The sequence below is a fragment of the Filicampus tigris genome, chromosome 3 (genome assembly GCF_054856515.1).
Source record: "Filicampus tigris isolate MCC_2025a chromosome 3, RoL_Ftig_1.0, whole genome shotgun sequence".
NCBI lineage: Eukaryota > Metazoa > Chordata > Actinopteri > Syngnathiformes > Syngnathidae > Filicampus > Filicampus tigris.
Window position 1 is genome coordinate 864,485 of NC_141219.1, and position 25,526 is coordinate 890,010.

General features: G+C 45.0%; 6 protein-coding genes and 1 pseudogene across 9 annotated transcripts; 5 read left to right on the top strand and 2 right to left on the bottom strand.

Annotated features, from left to right (window-relative positions):
* The first annotated feature begins 222 nt into the window (after window positions 1-222).
* LOC147149519 (uncharacterized) lies at window positions 223-2,545 on the top strand. 2 transcript variants are annotated; one of them, XM_086026563.1, is made up of 3 exons: window positions 520-667; window positions 1,131-1,197; window positions 1,668-2,545. In XM_086026563.1, the coding sequence occupies exons 2-3, from the start codon at window positions 1,170-1,172 to the stop codon at window positions 2,528-2,530; spliced, it is 891 nt and encodes a 296-aa protein (XP_085882689.1). In that variant the 5' UTR covers window positions 520-667; window positions 1,131-1,169; the 3' UTR covers window positions 2,531-2,545. The 2 variants fall into 2 exon arrangements, with proteins under 2 accessions (XP_085882688.1, XP_085882689.1); XM_086026562.1 differs by lacking the exon at window positions 1,131-1,197 and having other exon boundaries at window positions 223-667.
* A 1,297-nt stretch (window positions 2,546-3,842) lies between these two features.
* Window positions 3,843-6,417, bottom strand: LOC147149520 (uncharacterized). The gene is made up of 3 exons (XM_086026526.1): window positions 5,944-6,417; window positions 5,233-5,358; window positions 3,843-4,939 (listed from the first exon to the last, which is right to left on the bottom strand). Exons 1-3 carry the CDS (start codon window positions 6,056-6,058, stop codon window positions 3,864-3,866), a joined length of 1,317 nt encoding a protein of 438 aa, XP_085882652.1. The 5' UTR covers window positions 6,059-6,417; the 3' UTR covers window positions 3,843-3,863.
* Window positions 6,418-6,495: 78 nt separating this feature from the next.
* Window positions 6,496-8,597, top strand: LOC147149521 (uncharacterized). Its single transcript, XM_086026554.1, has 2 exons — window positions 6,496-6,990; window positions 7,469-8,597. Exons 1-2 carry the CDS (start codon window positions 6,900-6,902, stop codon window positions 8,374-8,376), a joined length of 999 nt encoding a protein of 332 aa, XP_085882680.1. The 5' UTR covers window positions 6,496-6,899; the 3' UTR covers window positions 8,377-8,597.
* A 1,338-nt stretch (window positions 8,598-9,935) lies between these two features.
* LOC147149522 (uncharacterized) lies at window positions 9,936-24,234 on the bottom strand. 2 transcript variants are annotated; one of them, XM_086026524.1, is made up of 2 exons: window positions 12,230-13,234; window positions 9,936-11,584 (listed from the first exon to the last, which is right to left on the bottom strand). In XM_086026524.1, exons 1-2 carry the CDS (start codon window positions 12,354-12,356, stop codon window positions 10,374-10,376), a joined length of 1,338 nt encoding a protein of 445 aa, XP_085882650.1. In that variant the 5' UTR covers window positions 12,357-13,234; the 3' UTR covers window positions 9,936-10,373. The 2 variants fall into 2 exon arrangements, with proteins under 2 accessions (XP_085882650.1, XP_085882651.1); XM_086026525.1 differs by lacking the exons at window positions 9,936-11,584; window positions 12,230-13,234 and adding exons at window positions 21,481-23,021; window positions 23,637-24,234.
* On the top strand, window positions 12,802-15,684 carry LOC147149523 (uncharacterized). The gene is made up of 2 exons (XM_086026507.1): window positions 12,802-13,356; window positions 14,406-15,684. Exons 1-2 carry the CDS (start codon window positions 13,050-13,052, stop codon window positions 15,599-15,601), a joined length of 1,503 nt encoding a protein of 500 aa, XP_085882633.1. The 5' UTR covers window positions 12,802-13,049; the 3' UTR covers window positions 15,602-15,684.
* LOC147149524 (uncharacterized) lies at window positions 16,218-18,528 on the top strand (annotated as a pseudogene). Its single transcript, XR_015086036.1, has 4 exons — window positions 16,218-16,268; window positions 16,502-16,670; window positions 16,973-17,107; window positions 17,151-18,528. The product of XR_015086036.1 is annotated as an uncharacterized LOC147149524 (transcript).
* LOC147149525 (uncharacterized) lies at window positions 18,822-21,554 on the top strand. The gene is made up of 2 exons (XM_086026548.1): window positions 18,822-19,220; window positions 19,736-21,554. Exons 1-2 carry the CDS (start codon window positions 19,112-19,114, stop codon window positions 20,692-20,694), a joined length of 1,068 nt encoding a protein of 355 aa, XP_085882674.1. The 5' UTR covers window positions 18,822-19,111; the 3' UTR covers window positions 20,695-21,554.
* Window positions 24,235-25,526: the final 1,292 nt, after the last annotated feature.

Below are 25,526 nucleotides of genomic sequence, written 5' to 3' on the forward strand. Positions count from 1 at the left end.
GGCAAAAATTCCTATCACCACACCTCTTGTTTTAACCGATGTAACCCTATACATTCATAGTGTGGAAACAAATACAACACAATTAAACAGAGACACGGATGCATACATGTAACCTGTTACAAACCAGTAGGAAAGGTTGACCCGAATCTGGTCAACTACATAAAGTACATTGCCATGCCCTCTTGACAGGCAGGGTTTATGTTGGCGAGAGTCACGAAGCTTGTCCAATTGGGGTGGCCGTATTACTTGCAGCCGCAGCTCTACCCCTCGCTCGTACGGTTTGCGCAACTACACGAGCCCCACGACGAAAACAATGCATCCTCGATTATTACTGCAATTAGAGAAGTATAGTCCCAATTACGCCCATCTCTACTTCGCTGTACTAAAAAAAAACATTGAGTTAAAACTCGTCTCGGCGCACGTTAACGATTCAGGAGACAGCTTAGTTTATTTTAGCTTAGCTTGCTAGTGGCTAATGTTTGTGAGCAATTCATCGCTCAGCAAAGACCAGATGTGTGTGTAAAGTGTTGTGATTATCGTGTGAAAATGTGTGCTAAAAATGTGAAAGAAGAGAAGTTCGAGGGGGATATTTCTCAGACAAACGAGGGGAACCAGTCGCACCTGAAGGCCGTTTGCACGCAGCTTCGCGTTATGATACACAGAGCAGGTTTGTGCAATCTCACTTTCAACTGTAAACATTATTCCAGTTTCATTTCGTGGTTTTGATCATACTCATTGACATACATTTACGCTATATTATTAAGAAGTATGAAGACTAATTATGAATACATATTTAACTGTTGTAACAGCTGAATTTCCTCTTCTGGGGATCAATAAAAGGCTATTATTGTCAAACGGTGGCGTCGCTAGGGCTGTTTTAGGGGGACTTTAATATCCCGCGTGCCTTGGGATCAAAATGTGACCACCATGCCCACTGGCTGTAAGTTGAGCACACTTGATCGTTGACAGTGTTGGGCAGTAGAAAACACAATTTTCAATATCAAATAGGTTTTTAGTCATGAAGCTACTTTTGTAGTCGCATCACATGCCGCAGCTACTGAAGCAAAACACCCTTGGTTGTTCTAAAGCCTACTAAATACATCTCTTCCCTTTGATGTCATGTGACGCAGCTAATACTACTACTGCATCCTCGCACAAAATAGGATTCAATGTCGGAGGACGGGGCAGAGGGCAGAGGTATGCACATCTCGTCAGTCCCCATGGTTGTACCCGAACAAATTCCTGCGACTTATCCAATATAACTCGTGGTTCTGGTCCTCAGAAATCTTCTTTACAACACCAAAGTGGTTGTTGTGTATTGTCACATTATTCATTTGATTTTTGATAACTTATTTAAATTTTGTAGAATAAGAATGCTAATCACATTTGCACTATCATACATTATTTGTTTAGTACGCACTGTTGAGTTATGTTAATTATATCATCGTCCTGTCGGTGCATCGCTAAATCTTTGAAAAAAGGCTTCTTAGTCTTTATAACTGTTTGTGAAATGTTGTACTCACTCACATCCTGTGCATTTCCTGGGAGCTTATTGACACAGCAGTTGTCGTTTCCCAAAACATCTTTAAACACAACACAACATTAAAGTCACAATATCAGACTTAAGTGTGTGTGTGTGTGTGTGTTTGGCTTCTTGTGTAATGCAGATCTCGGTGAACATCTTCATCCCGACTCCGAGCAGCAGGAGTCAGAATCCTTCCACATCAAAGAGGAGGAAGAGCCTGATTTTCCTCACATTAAAAAGGAAGGAGAGCCAGAGCTCACACACATTAAAGAAGAGCAGGAGGATGGTACCATCCCATTTCCGGTGACTTGTGTCATTGTGAAGAGTGAAGAAGGTGATGGAGACCAATGCGGAGGATCACCAAGGGACAGCCCGTTAGCTCCACTCTCCACTAGTGACGACATAACTTCACACTCTTCTCATGAAGATTTAGATGATAATGATGAACCCTCTAAAGGCGATGTGACATGCCACACCGACAAGGAGTGCGTCAAATGTTCTTACTGTGACATAACGTTTTACAGCAAGTCATTGTTGAAAACACACACCAGAACGCACACAGGAGAAAGACCCTTTGCCTGCTTAGTTTGTGGTCAAAGATTCTCTTTAAAGACAAATTTAACAACACACACAAGAAGACACACAGGAGAAAAACCTTTTGCTTGCTCAATTTGTGGTAAAAGATTCTCTAGAAAGGGAAGTTTAAAAAGACACACACAAACACACACTGGGGAAAAACCATTTGCCTGCGCAGTTTGTGGTAAAAGATTCACACAGAATGTAGATTTGAGAATACACACGAGAACACACACTGGAGAAAAACCTTTTGCCTGCTTAGATTGTGGTAAAAGATTCTCTCTAAAGACCTATTTAGCAAGGCACACAAGAACACACACTGGTGAGAAACTATTCAGTTGCAATGTGTGTGATAAAAGATTTTGTTTTCAGTCCCAGGTTAAGAGGCACAAGTGTACTGGTGAGAAGAGCAGTGAAGCTGCAGAATAAACTCCAGAAACCGAAGCTGTGTTGCTGTGTTGTTCATCATTGGCTCTGTTTACATGGAGACATTTACTCTGATTAAATTAAATGTCTGATCGGAATAAACACGCTTCATGTACACACCCCATTCGGAATATTCTGACCTGATCAAGCCGATTCCGATCAAGATTTTATTGCGAACCAGAGAGGTCGTTTATATCGAATGTTAATCCGATCGGCGCGCATGAAACACACTTATTCCGACATTTCCGAACAAACCGTCTCTACCGCACGCCTGTGACGTCAGTGTACGCGTTTCTGTTATTGCGCGACGGTCATCCCAAGCCTTTCTCTCTTTGCAGCCATGCTGCGCATCGCGGCGGGGGAAGTCCCACCCGTTTCCCGCTCGACGGGTTCGCGCTGTGTGGCGGGTCTCGCGAGGACATGTCACGAGATTTCACGAGAAATACGAGTTCTCGCGAGAAGGGACGCTTCGGGGCTCAGAAGCGAAACACTCTTCAATAGAAACAAATAATTAGCTGTTCGGGTGATGACGTATCTATATTTTGTGTGCTCCGGTTTCACACTCCAACATCCCAAACAAGTCCTGGCGTCAAATGTACTTATCGAACCCCATGTTTGGCTGGGTTACCAGAATATTGCTGCTACTGAGGGAATCTTGTCATTTCCTTTCCTCAAACGAAGTACACTAATACTTTTCTGAAGAAATGGAAGGCATATTTGAATGTTACTACGAGTTCTATATTGTACTGTATTTGAATTGTTTTCCTTTTGCCTCATTCCTTGTGAAGTAGAAGTACTACCAGAATATTTGGAATAGTAGGCTATATTTGTGTTTTATTTTTTTTGATTAATCTTTAAACGATTTAATTGTGTTAGCTATACAAAATATGTACTGTGAATGGAGAAAGTGGTGGAATCGGTTCCTTTCAATCCATTTCTGTTCCTATGCTTCTTCTGGGTAGCTATGTCATCAAATTCAATTAATACAAGTGCAGAAACTCCCCCATGCAGCCGCACCCAACCACCATGTCTTCAGTCTCCTCAAACTCCCTATGTATCCTCTTCTAATTAAGTTGCTCCATCTACCGAAAGTAATACCACTTATTACCCCTTTTACAACACGACTTTTTCTCAAAACTCAATTACCTGACATTTACAGGTTTTTTTCTGGCTCAACAGCCTTTTCACATTGTACCCCATTCGATTTCTTAGTCAATTATACAGCACACTTCATAAAAACAAAAAAAAAAATCCCTATATAAAGCCAGAAAGGAATGAGTCAGGAATGAGTCGCTGATTCTGAACACAGTCTGAGTCTGAGTATATTTCACTTTATTTAGCTACTTAACTGACCGCCGCTCTTCTCGCCAGCACACTTGTGTTTCTTCACATGATCCTTACGAGAGAATTTTCTCTCACACACACTGCAATTGAAAGGTTTCTCCCCAGTGTGTGTCCTTGTGTGTGCTGTTAAACTTGTCTTTCCAGTAAATCTTTTACTGCAAACTGAGCAGGAATAGGGCTTCTCCCCAGTGTGTGTTCTTGTGTGTATTCTTAAATCTGCACGCCGAGAGAATCTTTTGCCACAAACTGCGCAGACAAGAGGTTTCTCCCCAGTATGTGTCCTTGCGTGTGCTGTTAAACTTTTTTTTTCAGAGAATCTTTTACCGCAAACTGAACAGGCAAAAGGTTTATCGCCGGTGTGTGTTCTTGAGTGTATTCTTAAATCTCCATTTTGAGTGAATCTCTTACTACAAACTGAACAGGCAAAAGGTTTCTCTCCAGTGTGTGTTCTTGTGTGTATTCTTAAATCTCCATTCCGAGTGAAACTTTTGCCACAAACTGAGCAGGTAAACGGTCTTTCTCCGGTGTGTGTTCTTGTGTGCAATGTTAAATTACCCTTTCTAGAGAATCTTTTACTACACACGAAGCAGGCAAAAGGTTTCTCTCCTGTGTGTCTTCTTGTGTGCACTGTTAAATTTTCCTTTCTTGAGAATCGTTTACCACAAACTGAGCAGACAAAAGGTTTTTCTCCAGTGTGTGCTCTTGTATGTTTTTCCCACAATAACTTGTTGTTAAAGATTTTGTCACATTGAGAGCACTGGATGCCAGTGTGACATGTCATATCAAGTTCTTCATCATCATCATCATCATCATCATCGTCATACTCAGAAGAGTGTGACGTCATGTCGGAATGATCTGATTGTGGTGCGAGTGGGTCATCTGGTTGTGATATGACACAGCAGTCCCTATTAGCATCTTCACTCTTCACAGTGACACAAGTCAATGGAAATGTGTTGATGTCATCGTCCTGCTCTTCCTCGGCAAGGTGAGGGGACTCGAGCTCCCCTTCCATTTTGATACGAGAACGCTCTGGCTCCTCCTCCGGACACAGATATTCTTCACCGACATCTGCAGGACACAAGAGCGCGGACACCTTCTCAGTCAACCTTTTACCACAAACCAAGTAGGCAAATTTATCTTCAGTGTGTGTTCTTGTATGCGCTTTCAACAAAGACCTTCTGTAAAACGTTTTGCCTCAATGAGAACACTGGACGTATTTGTTGTCAGTGTGATAAGTCATATCACCTTTCGAGAGTTCATCATCATCATCATTAAAGAAATGTGCGTCTTCTCGACAGTGGCCTCTGACAGTGGAGCTCAGAGGCCGTGTAATTGTGATCGTCCACAGTGGTTTCCATCACCTTCTTCCCTTTTCACGGCAACAGTAGTCAAAGGAAACGTGGTGATATCCTCCTCCTGCTGCTCCTCCTTTATGTAAGGGGGCTCGGATTGCTGTTGCCCAGGACCGAGATATTCTACACTGGCGTCTGCAGGACACAAGAAGACAAAACATGCTTTGCTTAAGTCAAGCTTTGCTCAGTCAATGTCATGTTGCGACTTTGTTGTTGTGTGTGATTGGAGCTCTTGGAATTGTTGACCATATCCTTAATGAAGCCCCACTGACAAAGTGTCATTTGCCATTTGTCGTGCCTTGTATGCGTGTCATTGTTGGCCGTAATAGTCTAGCCTGGAAATAAATGCTTCCGTTGACGGTGACGTCACATGCTGGGGTTTTAATGACTCTTAACTCATTGAATGCTATCTGACGTAAACAAACTATCGCCTCTCCCGCGCGCATATACATTTATACTGAACAAAATTTGGCATTAAAGGGACTACCGAATTGGAACTTTTGACGTGAACCTTATTTTGAAAACTAAAAGCTGCCGGGAGATACTTCCGCTCATCCAGGTCCCCGTGGGCGTCGAGGTAGTCACGAGCCGCGCGTACACCCAACGTGTTGTGGTTTATTTGGCATCAAACCTAGTGATGGATTGCGCAATCATTCCCTCCTACCTGTGCATGTCAGTCGAATGAGCCAGCGATCAACTGTGCATTAGAAGTGAACCAACCTGCTTCTTGGAACACAACTTGCGGCCTTAAAACAGCGTCCAGTCGTAGTTTCTCGTCCTCTTCTTTTGTTCGACAAAGTCCCTCCTCGTACTGTGCTGTCGTAATCGCACACATTTTAACACGGTAAACACTTGACACTCAGCCTCGATTTCTGCTGAGCGATGTCTTCTGTTGCTCCCAAAACGCGTCTCTGGGCTAGCAACCGGAGAGCTAAGCTAAGCTACGATAGCTCGAGAAGCTTCAGTGTGTGCTGAGACGACTATATCCGGACACTTTGAACACATCGTGTTGTTAGGCGGAAACTGACGAACTATCCCTAACCCTAACTCTGGAAGAAAACAAAGAAGTCAGTAGCTCGAGTGACGTCCCAGCTGCCACGACCTCACCTCGCACCACAATGATTCCAAAACGCTGCCCTCACATTCCAGTCCAATAGGTGGCGGCGATGTTCGTTAAATGCTAACATCGGGAGGCGACGTTGGTCACGACAGATTTATTTTTGTCGTGCTACAGTTAGTATTACGAAAGAAACGACGCGATCAAAGGTTTGTTATTACATATAGACAAATATTTGTCGATGAGTGCAGAATATTGTTCCGTAGTCGGCTTCGTTAACGTATTACATCATTTGACCAAAGGGACTTGCCGTACTGTTTGCGCTGCAGCTCTACTTCCGGGTACGTGTTTCTTGGACCACACGAGCTTCATGTAATACATCTTCCCGAATTCCTACTTAACATACTTAAAGCCTTGGCACAGTATGTTGAACCTACCACGTTCACCAGTCCTAAAACGCCAGTGAATAAATCTTCGTCTCGTCTAAGTGCACATGTTTGAGCTCGCTCGGCTTAGCGCGGCTTGTTGGCTGCGAACAAAGAGGCGCGTTTACTAGCAACATGTCGTCGCTAAGCAGAGATCAAGCGTGAGCGTAAAGTCTTGTGATTTTCGCGTAAAAATGAGCACAAAAGGGGTGAAGGAAGAGCACGAGGAGGAACGTTATGCAACAGCCGAACGCGACGAGCGCCAGTATGTGTTACACGGTGGAGGTTGGTTCACCTTTCTCCCTTTTGTAGTAGCCACTTTCTATTTGTAACAACATTCCTGGGTGACACGTTTCGTATCCGGGCTTCGGCCTGCATTTTCTCCCTGTGCTTGTGTAAGCTTTCACCTGGTACGCCGTTTTGCTCCCACATTCCCCAAAACATGCACCTAAGACTCTTAGTTGTCCTTAGGCGTGAGCGTGAGTATGAGTACTTGTTTGACTGTGTGTGTGTGTGTGTGTGTGCGTGTCGTGCGATTGACTGGTAAGCAGTCCAGAGCGTACCCCGCCTCTCGCCCGAAGTCAGCTGGGATAGGCTGCAGCTCAGCCGCCAGCTTTTAATGAGCATAAGCTGTACAGAAAATGACTGAGTTATTACACAAGTTCCTGATGAACATTTATAATTAGTACTGCACAACGTCCAAGTCACAACCTAAGACTTGACTTGACCAAAGCATTTGTGTTTGTCTTCTGGTGTCCTACAGACGTCAGTCAAGAGGACCTTCATCCTGAGCAGCAGGCACGCGCACACATGAAAGAGGAAGAAGAGCTTGAGCTCCATCGAATCAAAGAGGAAGACGAGGAGACCCATATCACAGACTTTCCATTGACTGTCATTGTGAAGAGTGAAGTTGAAGATGAAGAAGATGATGAAGACGAAGGCCACCGTGCAGGATCCCTAGTAGACACCCTCTTACCGCCGCTATCAGACAGTGACGACTTGTCATCACACTCTCGCGACACTTACGACGACGAACGCCCCAAAGGTGATTTGACGCCTCAAGCGGGCAACAAACGCGTGAAATGTTCCGAGTGTGACAATACGTTTTTCAACAAGTCATCATTGAAAAGACACATGAGAACGCACACTGGGGAGAAGCCTTTTGCCTGCTCAGTCTGTGGTCTTCGAGTAACTCAAAAGAGTATTTTAACAACTCACATGAGAACACACACTGGAGAAAAACCTTTTGCTTGCTCAGTGTGTGGAAAAACCTTCTATGTGAAGGGACAATTAAGAACACACACTCGAATACACACAGGGGAGAAACCTTTTGCCTGTTTGGTGTGTGGTAAAACGTTCTCTTCAAAGACAAGTCAAATAACGCACACAAGAACACACACTGGAGAGAAACCTTTTATCTGCTCAGTCTGCAATTTTGGGTTCAGTGCTTATTCAGGTTTGTTCAAACATATGAAAACGCACACCGGGGAGAAAGAATTTCCCTGCTCAGTTTGCGGTAAAAGATTTGCTCGAAGCTGCAGTTTGACCACACACACAAGAATACACACGGGCGAGAAACCATTCAATTGCAGCGTGTGTGAAAAAAGATTCTCTCGCAAGGATCAGGTGAAGAGACACAAGTGTGCTGGCGAGAAGAGAGGCGCGCCATGAAGCTGGCAATTGTAGCCAAACAAGCTGTGTGTGTGTGGGGGTGGGTGGGCGTGTGTGTGCGTGCCTGTGTGTGTGTGTGAGTGTGGGTGTGGGTGGGCGTGTGCGTGCGTGCCACGCACAGTGTGTGTGATCCTGAATGAAGTCAAGTCCTCAAGCTGTGATTGTGTTTGCAATTTGTAATTGAAGCAACCTGGATGCAGTAAAGCAACATTTTGGTTGAAGGCATTTGAGAGTGGTGATGATGGTTGTGTGTTGAGCGTCCCTACCTTCATCATTGGCATGAATTTGAGATCAAGGTTGGTCTCATCGTGTGGCCGGCCAAGGGCAGGAGCAGATCTTCATCGACACCAAGAAGACGTTCCACTGGGGTGCTGACTGACTGCGTCTTTCCTTACGATGCAGCACGTGACTCAGCCTTTTAAAGTTTGCCGTCTTCTGTATATGCCGGCTTGTTCACAAACGGAGACAGAGAGCTCTTTTGCACTGGTGTTTACTATGGCCGTAGTTCGCTCTCTTTACACCGCACAAGTGGTGGGACAAACAATCAAAATCCTCTCTGATTGAATACATACCACTTTGGCCCAATACCCAACAAAGGGTACTTAGATATTATTCAGATTCTAATCCACTTCATTTCTGCAACTTGCACGATGTCGGGCTGTCGGCTATCACACGCAGCTTCAGGCTTCTGCTGGCAGAAAACACAAAGTGACATGGACACTGCCCTCCAAGTTAAACTTGCAAAATGTACCATTTTAAATGATCTTGCAAACTAAACCTTCTTCACAATATAGCCCTACGATTCGCACAAAGATAATAGGAACATGAAAACAACGCACTTCCAAAAAATGAGTTGCGCACCATGCAAAACTTATAATTAGAGGACCAACAGCTCCTTCTAGTGGCGAAACAAAAGAATCCCATTGATACTATTTCAAACAAAAATGAAAATTGCTCTCAAGTTATGCTGCTGTATAAAATCGCGCGAGACAACATTTCCAAAATTGCAGGCCAGTTTCCTTCTAGAAATCTCAAAACATCCGGAAAATTTGGAAGACAGGACAAATTCATAGACGAGCATAAAATACTTTCTGATAGTCATTCGGCCGGACACAACCGTTGAACATCATGCGCTGCCATCAACGGAAGCGATTGGGGAAATTCTAAAGGCTGCGCTGGACAAAACAGTTGGATTATTCATTGGTTGTAGAAATAAGCTTTTGCACTTATTCTGTATTAATGAAACGTTCTGGGGTCAGAGGGCAGACGTTAACAGACAGTCACAATTTGTCAAGTTGGGAGAATATTCCGCCCTGGCGAGTCGCAACACATTCTCAGCTAGAGATGTTCCTTACGTAAAGAAATGAACAAACATCCACAGCGTAATCATCGAACCACACGTATGACTAAATCGTCCAATTGACCATCGAGGCCCTCTGCTAGCTCGGCGAATAGGTCGCAAAACCAAACGACCGGAAACCATGCACCTTGCGGTCAAGAGAGCACCAACAACAACGATACAATGCATCATAAAGAAAACGAGTACGACACAGAACCAATATTGCCATCTACATATTTATTGACAACAATTAAGAGACCAACGTTTGTGGCGAGGCGCGCATGCGCTGCTTGTGTGCTTTGTTTCGATCTACAAACAGGTCGACGAGGAACAGTGACGAAACTGCGATTGGACACGTTTTCCAGTCAGACTAACTTCAACATGGCTGCCTTTCACAACCGCGATGAGCGAGTGTGAACTTCAGCTTCCGACCAGCCCTAATTAGAAGACTGCAGTATCATGTCACCTAAATAAGAGATACAACAACGCAAGTCAACACTATCGCGGGCCGACTACTTTTTTTTGGGTGTCTTTTTAAAAAGTGTTATTATCATGATCCAGTAGACACTTCTACAGCCAGCGTACCACGAGCAGTCAACAATGATGTGCGTCAGCAAGTCGCAGTCGCAGCAAGTTGACATGTTAACGTCCTGGAGCTTCATCGAGCGCCGCTCTTCTCACCAGCACACTTGTGTTTCTTAAGCTGATCCTTACGAGAGAATCTTTTATCGCACACACTGCAACGGAATGGTCTCTCACCTGTGTGCGTTCTTGTGTGTTTAACCAACTTGGAACGCTCACTGAAACGTAAGGTGCAGACCGAGCAGGCAAAAGGCTTCTCTCCAGTGTGTGTTCTCGTGTGCACTGTTAAATAGCGCTTCTCGGAGAAGCTTTTATCACAGACTGAGCAGGCAAAGGGCTTTTCTCCGGTGTGAATTCTCATGTGATTCGTCAAACTAAACTTTTGAGTTAATCTAAGACCACACACTGTGCAGCCAAAGGGTTTATCGCCAGTGTGTGTTCTTGTGTGACTTATTAAACTTTCCTTTAAAGAGAATATTTTACCGCAAACTAAACAGGCAAAGGGTTTCTCTCCAGTGTGCGTTCTTGTGTGTCTTGTCAAATTGCGACTTCGAGAGAATCTTTGACCACATGTCGAGCAGGAGAAGGGTTTCTCCCCAGTGTGTGTTCTCATGTGTAGAACCAACCCAGACCGGTCACTGAAACTAAAGTTGCACACTAAGCAGGCATAAGGTTTCTCTCCGGTGTGCGCTCTCGTGTGCCTTATCAAACTTGCTTTTCGGGAGTATCTTTGGCCACAAACCGAACAGGCAAAAGGTTTCTCTCCAGTGTGTGTTCTTGCGTGTGTCTTCAAATGTTCCCTCCGAGCAAATCTCTTCCCGCAATCTGAGCATCTGAACGTTTTCTCTCCTGTGTGGGTAATCATGTGATTATTCAAAACATACTTGGACACAAAAGTTTTGTCGCACTGAGAACATTTCCATCGTTTGTTGACGTTGTGACACGTTACGTCACTTTTAGAGTGTTCATCGCCATCATCGGTGTCGGGAGAGTGTGATGTAATGTCTTCATGATCTGATATTGGAAATAAGACATGATCCGCTTGGGATCCTCCACAGTGGCTTCCGTCACCTTCTTCATCATCATCATCATCATCATCATCATCATCCTCACTCTTCACAATGACGGTCAATGGAAACTTGGTGATATCGGCCTCCTCCTCTTCCTCTTTAATGTCGGGCATCTCTAGCTTTTCTTCCTCGACAGCGTACGAAGGTTCTGGCTGATCTTCAATGTCAGGGGGCTCTGGACCCTGCTGCTCAAGATGAAGACAATCTTCACTGATGTCTGCAGAACACAAGATGACAATCACGTTTACTTTGGTAAAGTCCAAGGTTGTTTTTCACTTTTATCTTTGTGTGCACTGATGTTCAGCACCTTTGGGTGTTGAGAAAAGGAGCATGCAATTGATCATGACAAATGATGCATTTTGCTGTTTTCAAGCACGTCATTTAAGGCCAAAACAATAATGATTGCTTTAAGTGGAGGGAAACATTATGAATCCGTTTTTATGAAATGTTAGAAATCTCAGCCCCAAGCAATTGCCTGTGTTGGCCTCATAAGGCAAAATGCTGTGCGCCTCACCGTGTGTTTATCTGTGCTTTTGTGTGAGCAACAAAACGGACTACGTAATACACAAATATGAAATATATTAGCCTGACTGTGGTACATTCGAGCACACATTAAAAGTGTCTGAAAACATTGAGAAGTGAAGAGGGACAGAAATGGCCACTTGCCAATTACAAGCTCCTCAAGACAGTTCGTTGCGCAATCTGAGGTGAGCTCGGCTGCTCGTTGCTGCACTTGGCATCTCGCCCATGTATTTGAACAGGAAATTCAAACATTCGGGAATTTGAACGAAAGATAGATTCGATTTTTTTTAGGCACAGAGCAGATTTTCTGCAAACAAGTGATAGGATGAAGGGAACAAACCTGCTCTGTGTGCCACATCTTGAGGCTTCTTGAAAACAGAGAATAGCGGTCGACGTTGTCGCTCGTTCTCCTCTTTTGTTCCACCAAGTTCCTCCTCGTACTCTTCTTTCACACATTTTGCACACATTTTCGCGGGATACTAACAACAATTTGCTGTCACATTTGCTCTCTGCTTAGCGATGTGTTAAAATAATGGCTCTCTGTTAGCGACTGGCAAGCGAAAATAAGATAAAACTGGCTCGAAAAGCTTTAACGTGCACTGAGACGAGTTTGCCCGGACAGAAAATTAAGTCATAATGTTTAGTCCGGTCAAGTATTGAGGTGCAAATTGTGCCGAGGCTTCAGTATGGTCAGAAGTGCGAATTCGGAAAGAATTATTTAGTAGTGCTAATGTAGCTAGTTATATACATAGCAGTAGAGCTAGCGTAGCATATTTGTACGGCAATTCCACTTGGACAAACTAGGTGCTACAAAATGTCAACAGACAAGACCATCACGAGAGCGTGTTATTCCGAGTAAAACGCTAAAAAAAACCGACCAATTGTATTTTCGTACGACAAAAATTTCTAATCCAAAGAAATGTATGATCACAAGACAATTTCGTTTCTAATACTGGAACGATTCGGTGACGTCATCCACCATAACCAATCACGCTTAGATACGAAATGAAATTGCTTCCTGGCTTTCGGGATTTTTCCTCCGAAACCTTTGCAGCCTCGACTCGATGACTACACTTTATTAAGTAATAATCCTGTGAGCCAGGAAGAAAGACTCGACACAATACGACCCACCACTACTCGACTAGATTCAAAGATCATTTATGCATTGTCTGTGTCTGGGTAAACTCGCCTCGCTGCAGGTTACAGCTTCTCGAGCTATTATTTATTTATTTTTTAGCTTAGCTTGTTCACCGCTAACAAAGAAACGCGTTTGTTGTCAAAACGACGTCGCCAAACAGCGATCGAGTGTAAGTGTCAATTGCTGTGAATATCGCGTGACGATGTGTGCAAAAAGTGCAAAAGACGAATACAAGGAGGAACTTTCTGGAACAAAAGGGGAGAACGAGCGACAGCGTCAACTACTGGACGCTGTTTTCAAGAAGCCTCAAGTTGTGTTACACAGAGCAGGTTGGTTCACATCCCAATCTTTCTTGTTTGATTGTTACTTTTTATGTTTATACGTTGCAATGTTTATTTCTTAACTAAAGCCTGATTTGTGAAGTCGAACACCTGGGTAGTGAAAGACGTCCCCTGGGTGGACTCGAAACACAGCGGCTGTGTTGGGAATCAGTCACTCATTCACTAAATAGGGATTGTTATATTCATTCATTCATTCATTCATTTTGCGAACGCTTAACATAACAAAGCTTCATGTCCGAAAACTGTAGTCAGTCATTAGCAACATGTATGTGGACATCTGTACCGATGGCCACTTCGACCTCTGAAAACATCAGAATCACAGCCAGTATTCCGCATGCTCTTCGAGTTGAGCTTGAGCTTTTTATTTACTTGAAGCGTTTTAGACTGTCCTTGCAAAATCTCTGTATGAAGATTAGAGAAGGGCATGAGTGAATCATTGTGAACCCAGTGGGACAATTGATGTGTTTTCACACCCGGTTGGGTTACGGATGCCAACAGCTTTCATAGTCAAAAAGAGAAGTCGCCTGCCTCCTCCGCCATGGCCTCAGTTAGCATGCAGCTGTGTGCATTTGTTCTGAATTTGTTTTGACTGTCGTGACAGATCGGGAGCATTTTTGACAACATCTGTCACTTCAGGGTCCGTTTGAATGGAATGGTACAGTAACAACAGCTTGTCTTGCATTTTAACATGGCCCAAACATGACAGCCTCATCCCACAATGCAAAGGAGTTCCCAAAGCGTTCCCAAGCGACATAAATTCATTTACATTGACTATAAGGATATTAGCATCCTGGAATGTGTACTCAGTGGTTCTGATTAGGTCCCCTTGGATTTTTCTTTCACATCAGTTCTTTGTCATCCTAACAATTGATGATTTTTGCACCTACAATCACAGAGCTGGCCTCCTTTAACCTCACTATTATACATGTTCCTGAGAAACACTGGCCAAAACATGTCTGAAGATTACGCAACATCCAAGTCACCAGATGAGACTCAACAGAGCAAAGTTTGACTTTCTATTTTCTTATGTCCTGCAGATGCCAGTGAAGAATATCTTCATCTTGAGATGCACGATCCAGAGCCACCTTATGTTAAAGAGGAAGAGGAGGAGGCTGATATCACCACGTTTCCATTGACTGTCATTGTGAAGAGTGAAGAGGAGGAGGAGGAGGAGGAGGATGAGGATGATGATGATGATGATGATGATGATGAAGAAGAAGGTGATGGAGACAACTGTGGTGGAGCCCAAGCAGCCAGCCTCCTAGCTCCACTGTCAGAAAATGACGACACGACGTCACACTCTGCTGACACTGATGATGATGATGATGATGATGATGATGAAGAACACTCTCGAGGCGATAGGACACACCTCATGGACAAGAAGCATGTGAAATGCACACAGTGTGGCAAAACATTTAGTTCAAAGTGGAATTTGAAGGTTCACCTTCGAAGTCATAAAGGAGAGAAACCTTTCACCTGTTCTGATTGCGGCAAAAGATTTACTAATAAGGGAAATTTGAACGTCCACACAAGAATACACAACGGGGAAAAACCGTTTTCCTGCTCGGTTTGTGGTCTTCGAGTAACTCAAAAGAGTGGTTTAACAACTCACATGAGAATACACACTGGGGAGAAACCTTTCCCCTGCTCAGTATGCGGTAAGAGCTTCTCCATAAAAGGTCATTTAAGGAGACACACCAGAACGCATACGGGAGAGAGGCCCTTTGCGTGCTTAGTTTGTGGCAAAAGATTCTCCATCAAGGGACATTTAAGAACGCACACAAGTATACACACTGGTGAAAAACCTTTTGCCTGCTCAATCTGCACCTTCAGTTTCAGCGAACGCTCGAAATTGGTCAAACATATGAGAACGCACTCTGGAGAAAAACCTTTTTCCTGCTTAGTTTGTGGCAAAAGATTCTCTGCAAAGACAAGCTTAGTGAGACACACGCGACTGCACAATGGAGAGAGCCCCGTCGCCTGCTCGGTGTGCAACTTAAGTTTCAGCGATCGGTCCGGACTGATTGAACACAAGAGAACACACACCGGAGAGAAGCACTTTTGTTGCTCAGTATGTGGTAAGCGATTCACGCAAAGAGTCCACTTGACATCACACGCAAGAATACACACGGGCGAGAAGCCGTTCAGTTGCAGCGTGTGCGAGAGAAGATTCTCTCGTAAGGATCAGGTGAAGAGACACAAGTGTGCTGGTGAGAAGAGCGGCGCTCAGTGAAGCGTCAGACAAACTGTGATGAAAGCGACTGCACAAGTGCTGATGTACTCCTGAATAAAATGCGAGTTGGTTTCTTTGGTCAAGTCGTGGTTGTGTGTTCTTACCGTTAACATCCATTCATCACAAGCAGGAATGAATATGCTTTCTTGGCGTGTCCATCATTCGCTTGAGCTGTAATCGTCAAACGCCATGACGATGTCGCCATTTACTGAGTGGCTCCAGTGGAGTGATGAGCGCTGCTTGCATGCGGTTCTGCCTTTGAACATCTTGTGGCGTTTGTCAAGACAGTTGTCATCATCTGTACTTGACCCTTCCAAGCCGTGTCCCCCCAAAAAAAGAAAAGATCTGAAAGTGTGCCGCTCTATAAGATTGGCCATTGAAAGCACTTGACAAATGACAAGCCTGTTGCATTTCGTCAACATTCCTCAAACACTGACGTCTTTGACAAATGAGACAAATTCTTCGACAGGGCCTGGTGGGGAAGTGTCTGACTTTGAACTGACGTTGACTGAAAAAAACGGGCAAGCGAACACAAAAAGAAGTGACGAGGCACACCTGGACTGGCGAGAGCGGATTTTCCCCACCGAACTGCTTCTCACGGGCCAAGTTTGCTATGATGTCATTTGTCCAAGCGGATTTGCCGTACAACTTTAACTGCAGCCTTCGCGTATGGTCTGGCTAACCGAACGCGCTTCACTTCAGTAAAAAAAAAAATCCTCAATTAGTACTGACCACACTGAAGCTTCGACATAAGTCTCTTATTTACAGGCGTGCAACCTAATCCACGAAATCCCATTTTCCGGATAATCTCGTCTCGGTGCACGTAGAAGATACTTCAGATAGCTTCTCTTGTTGGACAGGGACGCCTAGCTTTGTCTTACTATCATCACGTCACTGTAGCGCGGCTCCAGCGTGGGTGTAAATTGTCGTGGCTCTCGTGCGAAAACGTGTGCAAAAATTGCGAAAGAAGACGAGGAGGATGAACTTTCTGGATTAAAAGAGGAGAAAAGGCGACCACGCCAACTAGACGCTCTTTTCACAAGGCCTCGAGTTGTGTTGCACGGGACAGGTTTGTTCACGTCGACTTGGTGTGTATGTTTATTTCGTGCATCCCCCCCCGCCCCCCCCTATTTTTTTCTGTCAAATAAAGAAATAAATCAAAATAAAAAGGTAGACAGTGCCGTGCAGAGGGTGGGGCCAAGCGAGTAGCGATTCAAATTCCAATAAAAATGATTCAAATTCAGTTTCTGGTGGCACAGAGTATTTCAGTCTGTGCTTCTCTGTATAAACAATGATGCACAACAAGAGACTTGAGCTGAGCAAAGTTTGACTTTACCAAACCATGTTTGTTGGTCTTCTCGTGTCCTGCAGATGTCAGGGAAGGAGATCTACATTCTGAGCAGCAGGAGTGGAGCTCCTTGGTGGAGCAGCAGGAACCTGGGCCTCCTAACACCAAAGCGAAGCTAGTGACTCCCCGCGTTAAAGGGGAGCCGGAGCCCTCTCACAGTCAAGATGAAGCGAGGACAGAGATGCCCAACATTGCTGGCTGATATCACCACCATTCCATTGCTTGTGATTGTGAAGAGTGAAGACGGGGAAGAAGAAGGTGATGGAGACGACTGTGGAGGATCACAAGCCGACGGGGTCTTGGCTCCACTATCGGATTGCGACGACATGACAACGCAGTCACCCCGACGCAGGTGGACACTCTGAAGCCGAGATGACATGTCATACCGGCAAAAAACTCTTGAGAATGCACGCAGGGGGGAATCCGTTTGCCTGCACAATTTGTGGTAAAGGAGTCTCTCGTCAGGCACATTTGAAAGGCCACACAAGAACACACACTGGAGAGAAACCTTTTACTTGTTCGGTCTGCAACTTAAGTTTCTGTGAACGTTCGGGGCTGGTTCAATACATGAGAACGCGCACAGGAGAGAAACCCTATTCCTGTTCATCTTGCGCTAAAAGATTTACTCAAATAGGCGCTTTGATATCACACATAAGAGCGCTCACTGGGGAGAAACTCTTTTCACGCCTTGTTTGCGGCAAACGATTCTCCCAAAGTCGCAATTTGATAACGCACGCGAGAACACACACTGGGAAGAAACAATTTTCATGCTTTGTTTGTGCTAAAAGATTCTCTCAAAGGTGTAATTTGGCAACACACACAAGAACACACACCGGGGAAAAAACATTCAGTTGCAGTGTGTGTGATAAAGTATTCTCCCAAAGGTACCAGGTTAAGAAACACAAGTGTGTTGGTCAGCAAATGACGCTTTAAAAAGCTTCAATGAGGAAACGTTGACACTCTTTGCTAAGCTGTGTGTGAAAAATACATCATTCTGAAAAAAAAATGGAAGTCTTCAAACGGCGATTGAGTTCAGCATCTATTGTTGGAGCCAAAATGCACTAAGGCTAAACTGCTGTAGGTCATTTGAGATGGAGGTTACTGATTTATTTTAAAGTCTACTCCAAGTTGTCAAAACAGATACGATAAGCAATTGATAGTATAAGTTCCTTTTTAACTGCAATTTGTTCTGATGGGATATTTTGGAGATGGCACTTTTTTTACGGTTCACCACAGAGAAGAGGGTCAGCATTTCGCAGTTATGCTGCATATGAATGGATTAAGCTTCCAAGTTCCAACAGAAGTGAAGTCAGGTCACTGCTGTTAAATCCAGGTTGAAAACGTTGCTCTTCCCATAGCTATGATTGGGGGAGGCATGTCATTTTTCAAATCAAATTTTCCAAAATCTTGTACTTGCATTGTACGTTCTTTTTGTCATTTGAGTAAGCCATTTTTTTTGTAGTTCTTTACTTTGTTTTTAAATGTCTTTAACTTGTTTGGCTTGTTAATTATTTTAAATGTTGTACTTTTAATTATGTGAAGCACATTGAGTATGAAATGTTCTATAGAAATAAAGCTGACTTGCCTTGCCAATTGAAGATCATTTCAAATCGTTCACCAAGCCCACTGGATACTTCAACTTGACCGAACATTGAGCAAAAACTTCATCATTTTTGAGTCCTTCTTTGTGCACTAAATGTGATCATTTGTCCTCTCATGGATTTTGAGTTGCTCAAAAACGAGCCTGACATTGTTGCTATGGCATTGTCGCATCACCGGGGCCGCTGCAGGTACACTTTCCAAACATCAATGACTTGCTTGTAATGACACCTCCACACCTGCAGGATCCGCTGTTGCCCTGGCTCCCGCAAGTAAAGGCAAAAGAAATAATGTGAAGGAGACGGCGATTAAATGAAACGTCCCAAATTAGCACTGAACGTACCAAAGTCTTGACAAGAGTACGTCCCATCACGACCTCGCTGAGCTGAACATCACGTCGCACATCACGTCCTGGTGTCCGGAAAAACTCGCCTGGGTGACGAACTTGAAGCTTCCCGGGCTAGCTTAGCTTAGCTCGCTAGCCGCTAAAGACGCGTTTGTCATCAACACATCGCCAAGCAGAGTTCAAGTGTGCGTGTACGTGTTGTGATTATCGTGCGATAATGTGTGCAAAACGTTTAAAGGAAGAGTACGAGGAGGAACCTTGTGGAACACAAGATGATCAACAGGACGCTCTTAGCAAGAAGCCGCAAGATGCGTTGCATACAGCGGGTTTGTTCACTTCCTACGCTCGCTCTTAAATGGCACAAGGACTTTGTCTTTTGAACGACGCTCTTTTTTTTCCCCCATTTCACCTGGGACGACGTCGTGTGCTTTTGATAAAAATCACTGACAGACATAACGTGACTTCCATTTCGCTTGGCCCTTTCGTAAAACCTTGTAAACATCAGTGTGCCCTCACGATTATGTGGACCCCAGAGAATCCAGGTCGATGTCCGTGGGTTTTTCTTTTTGCTCGCGGTACAGTGAGTCGCGCATAAACTCGCATCCTGAAAATTGCTGGCGTTATACTTCAAGTTGCTGGAAGCACCAACTTCAAATGTGATCCTCGGACCTGGAAATGCTCATTGACAAACATTCTGTATCTTGAAACCATTATGCGCGACATCTTCTCAATGTGAGACTTGACCAAGCACAACCCGTCTCGGCTAATTTCCAGCAGGCGGGCGTGCTCGCTGGCCTCTCTAACTTGTCTTTCCATGCATTTGTCTTCTTTTGACCCGCAGACGTCAGTGAAGGAGATCTTCATTGTGAGCAGCAGGAGCCAGAGCCTCCCCACATCAAGGAGGAAGAGGAGGAGGCTGATATCAGCGAGTTGCCATTCACTTGTGTCATTGTAAAGATTGAAGATGGGGATGAAAAGGACTGTGATGAAGACCAACGTGGGGGATCATCACAAGCAGAGAGCCTCTTAGCTCCCCTTTCAGATAGTGACAACACAACGTCACACTCTTCTGACACCGGAGACGACAAACACTCTCAAGGAGATATGACCTGTCGCGCTGATAAACAGCGGCTGAATTGTTCTCAGTGCGACAAAACCTTTCCCGAGAAGTCATCCTTGAAAAGACACACGAAAACACACGCTGGAGGGAATCGATTCACTTACTCGGATGGTGGTCAACCATTTGCTCAGAAGGCAGACGGTAAACCTTTTGCCTGCTCAGTCTGCCCCTTAAGTTTCCGTAGGCGTTGCAATTTAATTACACACACAAGAACGCACACCGGAGAGAAGCCTTTCGCCTGCCAAGTTTGTGCAAAACGATTTGCACGTAAGGGACCTTTGAATGTTCACATGAGAACGCACACTGGCGAGAAACCTTTTGCCTGCTCACTATGCTGTAAACGATTTGCTCGCAAGGCACATCTGAACATACACACGAGAACGCACACCGGAGAGAAACCTTTTGCCTGTTCGCTCTGCAACTTACATTTCAGTGAGCGTTCAGGATTGGTGCTGCACATGAGAACCCACACTGGGGAGAAGCCCTATTCCTGCTCGCTTTGCGGCAAAAGATTTGCTCAAAGTCGCAATTTGACAACACACAGGAGAACACACACGGGGGAGAAGCCATTTCGTTGCAGTCTGTGTGATGAACACTTCTCCTATAAATACCAGATGAGCAAACATAAGTGTGCCGGTGAGACGAGCAGCAGTCAATCAAGCGGCAAAAGTGCAAGGTAGCCGGCTCACAAGCTTTGGAGTGTCCCTGGTCAGATGGAAAAGTGTACAGTGAAGCCCCGCACTCGCCTTTTCGTCTATTTGTATTTGTATGTATTTGTTTTGCAGCCCAGCCGACGTTATTTTTGTCAAACTCACCAATTTGCTCTTTTGTGCTCGGCCATACTTTTCATATCCATACTCGTTTGTTTCCTCTAAGTTCAGAAATGTGACAGTGACGATGCTTGAATTTCTTTCTTTGCCAATGTCTGTTGCAGCGCAGGAGCACAACTTCTCCTATTTCTTGTTGAGAGCAGTGATCGTATTGTCCTGGATTTTGTGTTTGTCCCAAACTGAAATGGATTTTCAGATGTTGCCCCCCGTAATTTTTTTTATCGTATCCTTCCTCCCCGTGCAAACCTGCCTTTGGCCTCTGTGGAGATGTCTGCCGGTTTTACTTGTGTCCTGGTGTTCCCGCCTTACTGTAAGTGTGCATTTTCCGCTCGATGTCTTTGGCTTCCAATGTACACAACTACAGTTTTTGCGTCCCGGCGATAGTTGGGCTAAATACAGTCAACTGCTCTTTTATCATGTTCCAGACTTACCCACCGCCACAGGTCTAACTAAATCTGCAATCTAGATGATATTTTTTTTGAAAAAAAGCTCTTCTCAAGCAAATTGTTGGAGTATTTCTACACCAAAAACATGTAGAGTGTACAGAAAATGCATATTGTGGTGTAGTGTCTTCTTTGTACATGCCTTTCATCGTGGTGTGTCTGGGTTGTTTTTCTACATTCAGAGGCGCAGCTGTTCATTGTCACTGCCAGTTGAAGTTTATTGTCAAACTGACACACGAGAATTAAACATTGCATGTTTAAGCACCACGAAGTTCAACCCAACTAGTTTTGTCTCACAAGATTCGCTTGCCTGGTGCTAAAGTATGACATGAAATGCCATGGATGGGGTAACAGGAAATAACATTTGATGTTGTGGTCATTTCAAACCTTCCAAAAAAAAAAGGTGTCTAACGCACACAGCAGTATCGTACAAAAAATATTGATAAGAATTAAACATTGTATATTCAAACATCAAAACGAAACCACACACTATATTACTTACAGGCATACATGTTCTGTTCTGTTCTGTTCAGTCGGTCGGAGTCAGTCCATGCTGGTTTGTGTCAGGCACACTGCATTTCCATCCAGGAGAGGTCAGCGATGCCCCGCATGTTGTGGCGCAAAACAATACTACGCTGAAGGCGAGCTTGCCTCTGTCTACAATATACAGCACTGGAAAAACAAAACAAAGCAAAAAAAGGACGGGTGGCCGTGAAAGGTGAACCGCAAAGTAGTTGAGGGAAGTAGCTCTTCTTTTGCAAGTCAGCACAAACTTTTGAGCTTGGGCGCAAGTCGTTCAACTTGCGCAGAATCAGCGAGCGCGGCGCTTCTCATGAGCGCACGCGTGCTTGTTCCTCTCCGACTCGGTGGGGAATCGCTCTTCGCACACGCCGCAACTCAATGCCTGCTCACCAGAGTGCGTCCTTCTGTGTCTTACCAAGTTGACGTGGAGGGAGAAGCTTTTAGCACAAACTGAGCAGGAGTAGGGTTTTTCCCCAGTGTGCGTTCTCATGTGCGGGACTAACGACGAACGTTGGCTGAAGCTTAAGTTGCAGAATGAACAGGCAAAAGGTTTCTCCCCGGTGTGCGTTCTGATGTGTGATCTCAAATGTCCCTTCTGAGTGAAGCCTTTGCCGCAAATTGAGCAGGCAAAAGGTCTCTCGCCGGTGTGTATCCTCGTGTGTATTCTTAAATCCCCCTTTATCCGGAATCTTTTACCACAAACTGAACAGGCAAAAGGTTTTTCTCCGGTGTGCGTGGTAATGTGTCTTTTCAGTGATGACTTGTTGAAAAAAGTATTGTGACACTGCGAACATTTGACTCGTTTGTTGTGAGCGGGAGCCGTCAAGTCCCCTTTGGCGTGCTCATCATCGGCCTCGGCGCCCGAAGATTGTGACGTTACGTCATCGCTATCTGACAGCGGAGCTAAGAGTCTGTCTGCCCGCGATCCTCCGCGGCGCCGGCCATCGCCTTCCGTCGCCACGGCTTGACTTGAGCCGCCGGTCGGAGGCTCCGCTCGTCCGTTCTCCCCGCGCCGACCTTCACCTCCATCGAAACTCTTCGCGCCAGTCAAAGGGAACGTGAAGATATCGGCCCCCTCCTCTTCCTCTTTAATCCGCAGCATCTCCGGATCCTCTTCTTCTTTAATCAGCGCGAGTGCTGGCGCATTTTCTTTTCTGTTGTGAGGAGACTGCGGCACTCGCAGCTCAGGGTGAACATTTCCCTCGCGGACATCTGCAGGACACGGGAAGACAAACGCACAGGGCGCGTTAACATCAACTTTGCTCAGTCGTCTCGTGTTGTGACGAAGGTTGACCTGATGCGATCACATGCTCGCAAACCAGGGCACATCACGGAACTTTTCAGGCGAGAGAGAGAGAGAGAGAGAGGCGGGAAGGCTCTCGTCTGACGAGTTCTCTTGCTCAGATGGGAGGCTAAACTGCTTCTAAGACAATTTAAACAGAATACAAAGACCTGGTTGAATCGTTTTATTATTTTTTGGGACCAATTCTTCATTGGGAAGCTACTAGTGTGTGACACGTACCAACTCGTTGGGCATAGTGATGTGACCAGTGCAGCACAGTAGATGGTTTGTAGGGTTAAATGGCGTACCAAGGGCAAAAGTGGTAGTGATAGTGGCCACCTTTCTAGTAGGACAGACATTCTACTAGTAGGCTGAACTGTCTCCGTGAGGATCAAGAGCAAACTGGACCTGGCCATTTGCGAGACGTTGCCCGGATGTTCGGCTTCAAGGATTCCATTGGACAAAGAAATAAACAGTGAACGGTGGCAAATTGTTTCAAATAGAAAGCAGTTGCTAAAACATTTGAGAGTAGGAAGTGGACCAACCTGGCCCGTGCTCAGCGTGAGGCATGAACACAGCCTCCAGCAGTCGCCGTTGTCGCTCGTTCTCTTGTTTAGTTCGACAAAGTTCCTCGTCGTACTCCGCTATCGTCCTTTCGAACACTGCGAATATTTCTTCGACAGCCGCGCTTAGTCGCGCATTCAGCAACGCCCTTAGCATTTCCACTTTACACATTTTCACAGTCAATCACAATTTACGCTCACTCACACTTGAACTCCGCTTGGCGAGATGTCACGAGCAGACGCGTCTGTTTGCGGCTAGCAAGCCAAGCTAAACTAAGCTAAGCTAAACTCAGCTAAACTAAGCTCAGCTCAGCTCAGCTCAGCTCAGCTAGACTCGCCGGAAAAGCTTCAATGTTGATCGGGGCAACTTTTCCCGGACGCCAATTTTGAACGCAGAGGTGGGTGTACCGTATCGAGGTGTCACGCACGGGTGAAATAATTCTTTTGTGAGGCGCGTTTGGTTCTGGAGGGAGGAGAGAAAAGGGTATGCGATGCGTGCAGTGTAGACAGCTACCTCGACGCTCACCGGGACCCCAATGAACGGAAGCTGTCGAAAGTGCCAGCTGCAGCCATCTTTTATTTTTCAAAATAAACATGTGGAGTCACAGCCGGTGTTGTAAGTTAGGGTTTTAGGTTATTATTAACATGACAGCCGTCATGTAAGCAGGTGACTTAAAATAACAATATGGAGTCACGGGTAAATCGTGTTATTCTGCAAGCGCGCATCTGCAAATGTAGACTTTGGACAATATTACGTTGGATAGCCGCGTTAGCAGAATATTCATTTTCTGCTTGTGAAACGCGTCAAACAGATGCTTCTTTCGTGGTTGCTGATATTTCTCACCACACATACAAAAATCGTTATCCCCTTGGTTTCCTAATAAAATGTTTTGATCTGTTGCTTATTTCAAATGGCTCATTTTGAACACACCAACAATTAAACGCAAGACCTGATGGAGTCATTATGTCGTCTAGAAGGCTCTAGGAAGGGTATCCCCAGTCTTTTTACTGATCTAAGAAAAAATTGAAGTAGAATACACATTGGCGAGAAACCGTTTCTCTGCTCATTGTGTCGTAAAAGATTCTCTGGAAAGGGAAGTTAGACAAAAAAAAAACCGCCCCTCCCACCCACCACAAACACACGCACACACACGCGCGCACACACACACACACACACACGTATATATACACGCCGGAAGGGAAACCTTTTGCCTGCTCAGTTTACGGTTAAACATGTCCGGGTGAAATAAATTCAACAAGGCACACAAGAAGAACACACACTGGCGGAAGAAGAAACATTTTGCCTGCTTAGTTTGTGGTAAGTCATTCTCGCCTCGGTCTACGTGGAAGGATCTCGAGCTAGCTTAGCGTATCTTGCCACTGTTAAAGAAACCTATTTGTTAGCAACAGCATACGCATCGCAATGCAATAAAGCATAAAGTCTTCTGATCATCGAGTGAAAATGTGTGGGAGGCGCGTGAAAGATCGAAGAAGAGTTCGACGAGGAAGTTTGTGCACCGAAAGAGGAGAAGCAGCGACAGGGTCGACTCGTGGACGCCGTTTGCAAGCTGCCCCGAGATGTAATGCACACAGTAGGTCTGTTCACTGGTTACAATCACTTTTTGACTCAACTTGTGGCATCTGCGTCAAGATGAACCAGTCGGTGCACTGCACAGGCGGACAATGTATGTGTGAGGGCCAACACAGTACTGCAAAGCTTTGAGTGATTCGCGTATCAATCTGGCTATTAATTGCCTTTTTATTCAAATCTGGGTTGGTGTGAAATCTAAAATTGTTCGAGCTCAACAAGTGACAATGTTTCAAGGGAAATGCTGCAGTGTAGTGAGCACATACAGTGGCTACGCAAAGTAT

Coding starts and splice junctions, on each gene's coding strand:
- LOC147149522 (XM_086026524.1), bottom strand. CDS start 12,356: ATGTGTGCAAAATGTGTGAAAGAAGAGTACGAGGAGGAACTTGGTGGA. Junction 11,585..12,229: donor AGATGTGGCACACAGAGCAG/GTTTGTTCCCTT, acceptor TGTGTTCTGCAG/ACATCAGTGAAGATTGTCTT.
- LOC147149521 (XM_086026554.1), top strand. CDS start 6,900: ATGAGCACAAAAGGGGTGAAGGAAGAGCACGAGGAGGAACGTTATGCA. Junction 6,991..7,468: donor GTATGTGTTACACGGTGGAG/GTTGGTTCACCT, acceptor GGTGTCCTACAG/ACGTCAGTCAAGAGGACCTT.
- LOC147149525 (XM_086026548.1), top strand. CDS start 19,112: ATGTGTGCAAAACGTTTAAAGGAAGAGTACGAGGAGGAACCTTGTGGA. Junction 19,221..19,735: donor AGATGCGTTGCATACAGCGG/GTTTGTTCACTT, acceptor TTTGACCCGCAG/ACGTCAGTGAAGGAGATCTT.
- LOC147149523 (XM_086026507.1), top strand. CDS start 13,050: ATGCATTGTCTGTGTCTGGGTAAACTCGCCTCGCTGCAGGTTACAGCT. Junction 13,357..14,405: donor AGTTGTGTTACACAGAGCAG/GTTGGTTCACAT, acceptor TATGTCCTGCAG/ATGCCAGTGAAGAATATCTT.
- LOC147149519 (XM_086026562.1), top strand. CDS start 547: ATGTGTGCTAAAAATGTGAAAGAAGAGAAGTTCGAGGGGGATATTTCT. Junction 668..1,667: donor CGTTATGATACACAGAGCAG/GTTTGTGCAATC, acceptor TGTGTAATGCAG/ATCTCGGTGAACATCTTCAT.
- LOC147149520 (XM_086026526.1), bottom strand. CDS start 6,058: ATGTGTGCGATTACGACAGCACAGTACGAGGAGGGACTTTGTCGAACA. Junction 5,359..5,943: donor AGTTGTGTTCCAAGAAGCAG/GTTGGTTCACTT, acceptor TGTGTCCTGCAG/ACGCCAGTGTAGAATATCTC. Junction 4,940..5,232: donor TGCCGTGAAAAGGGAAGAAG/GTGATGGAAACC, acceptor TGTGTCCTGCAG/ATGTCGGTGAAGAATATCTG.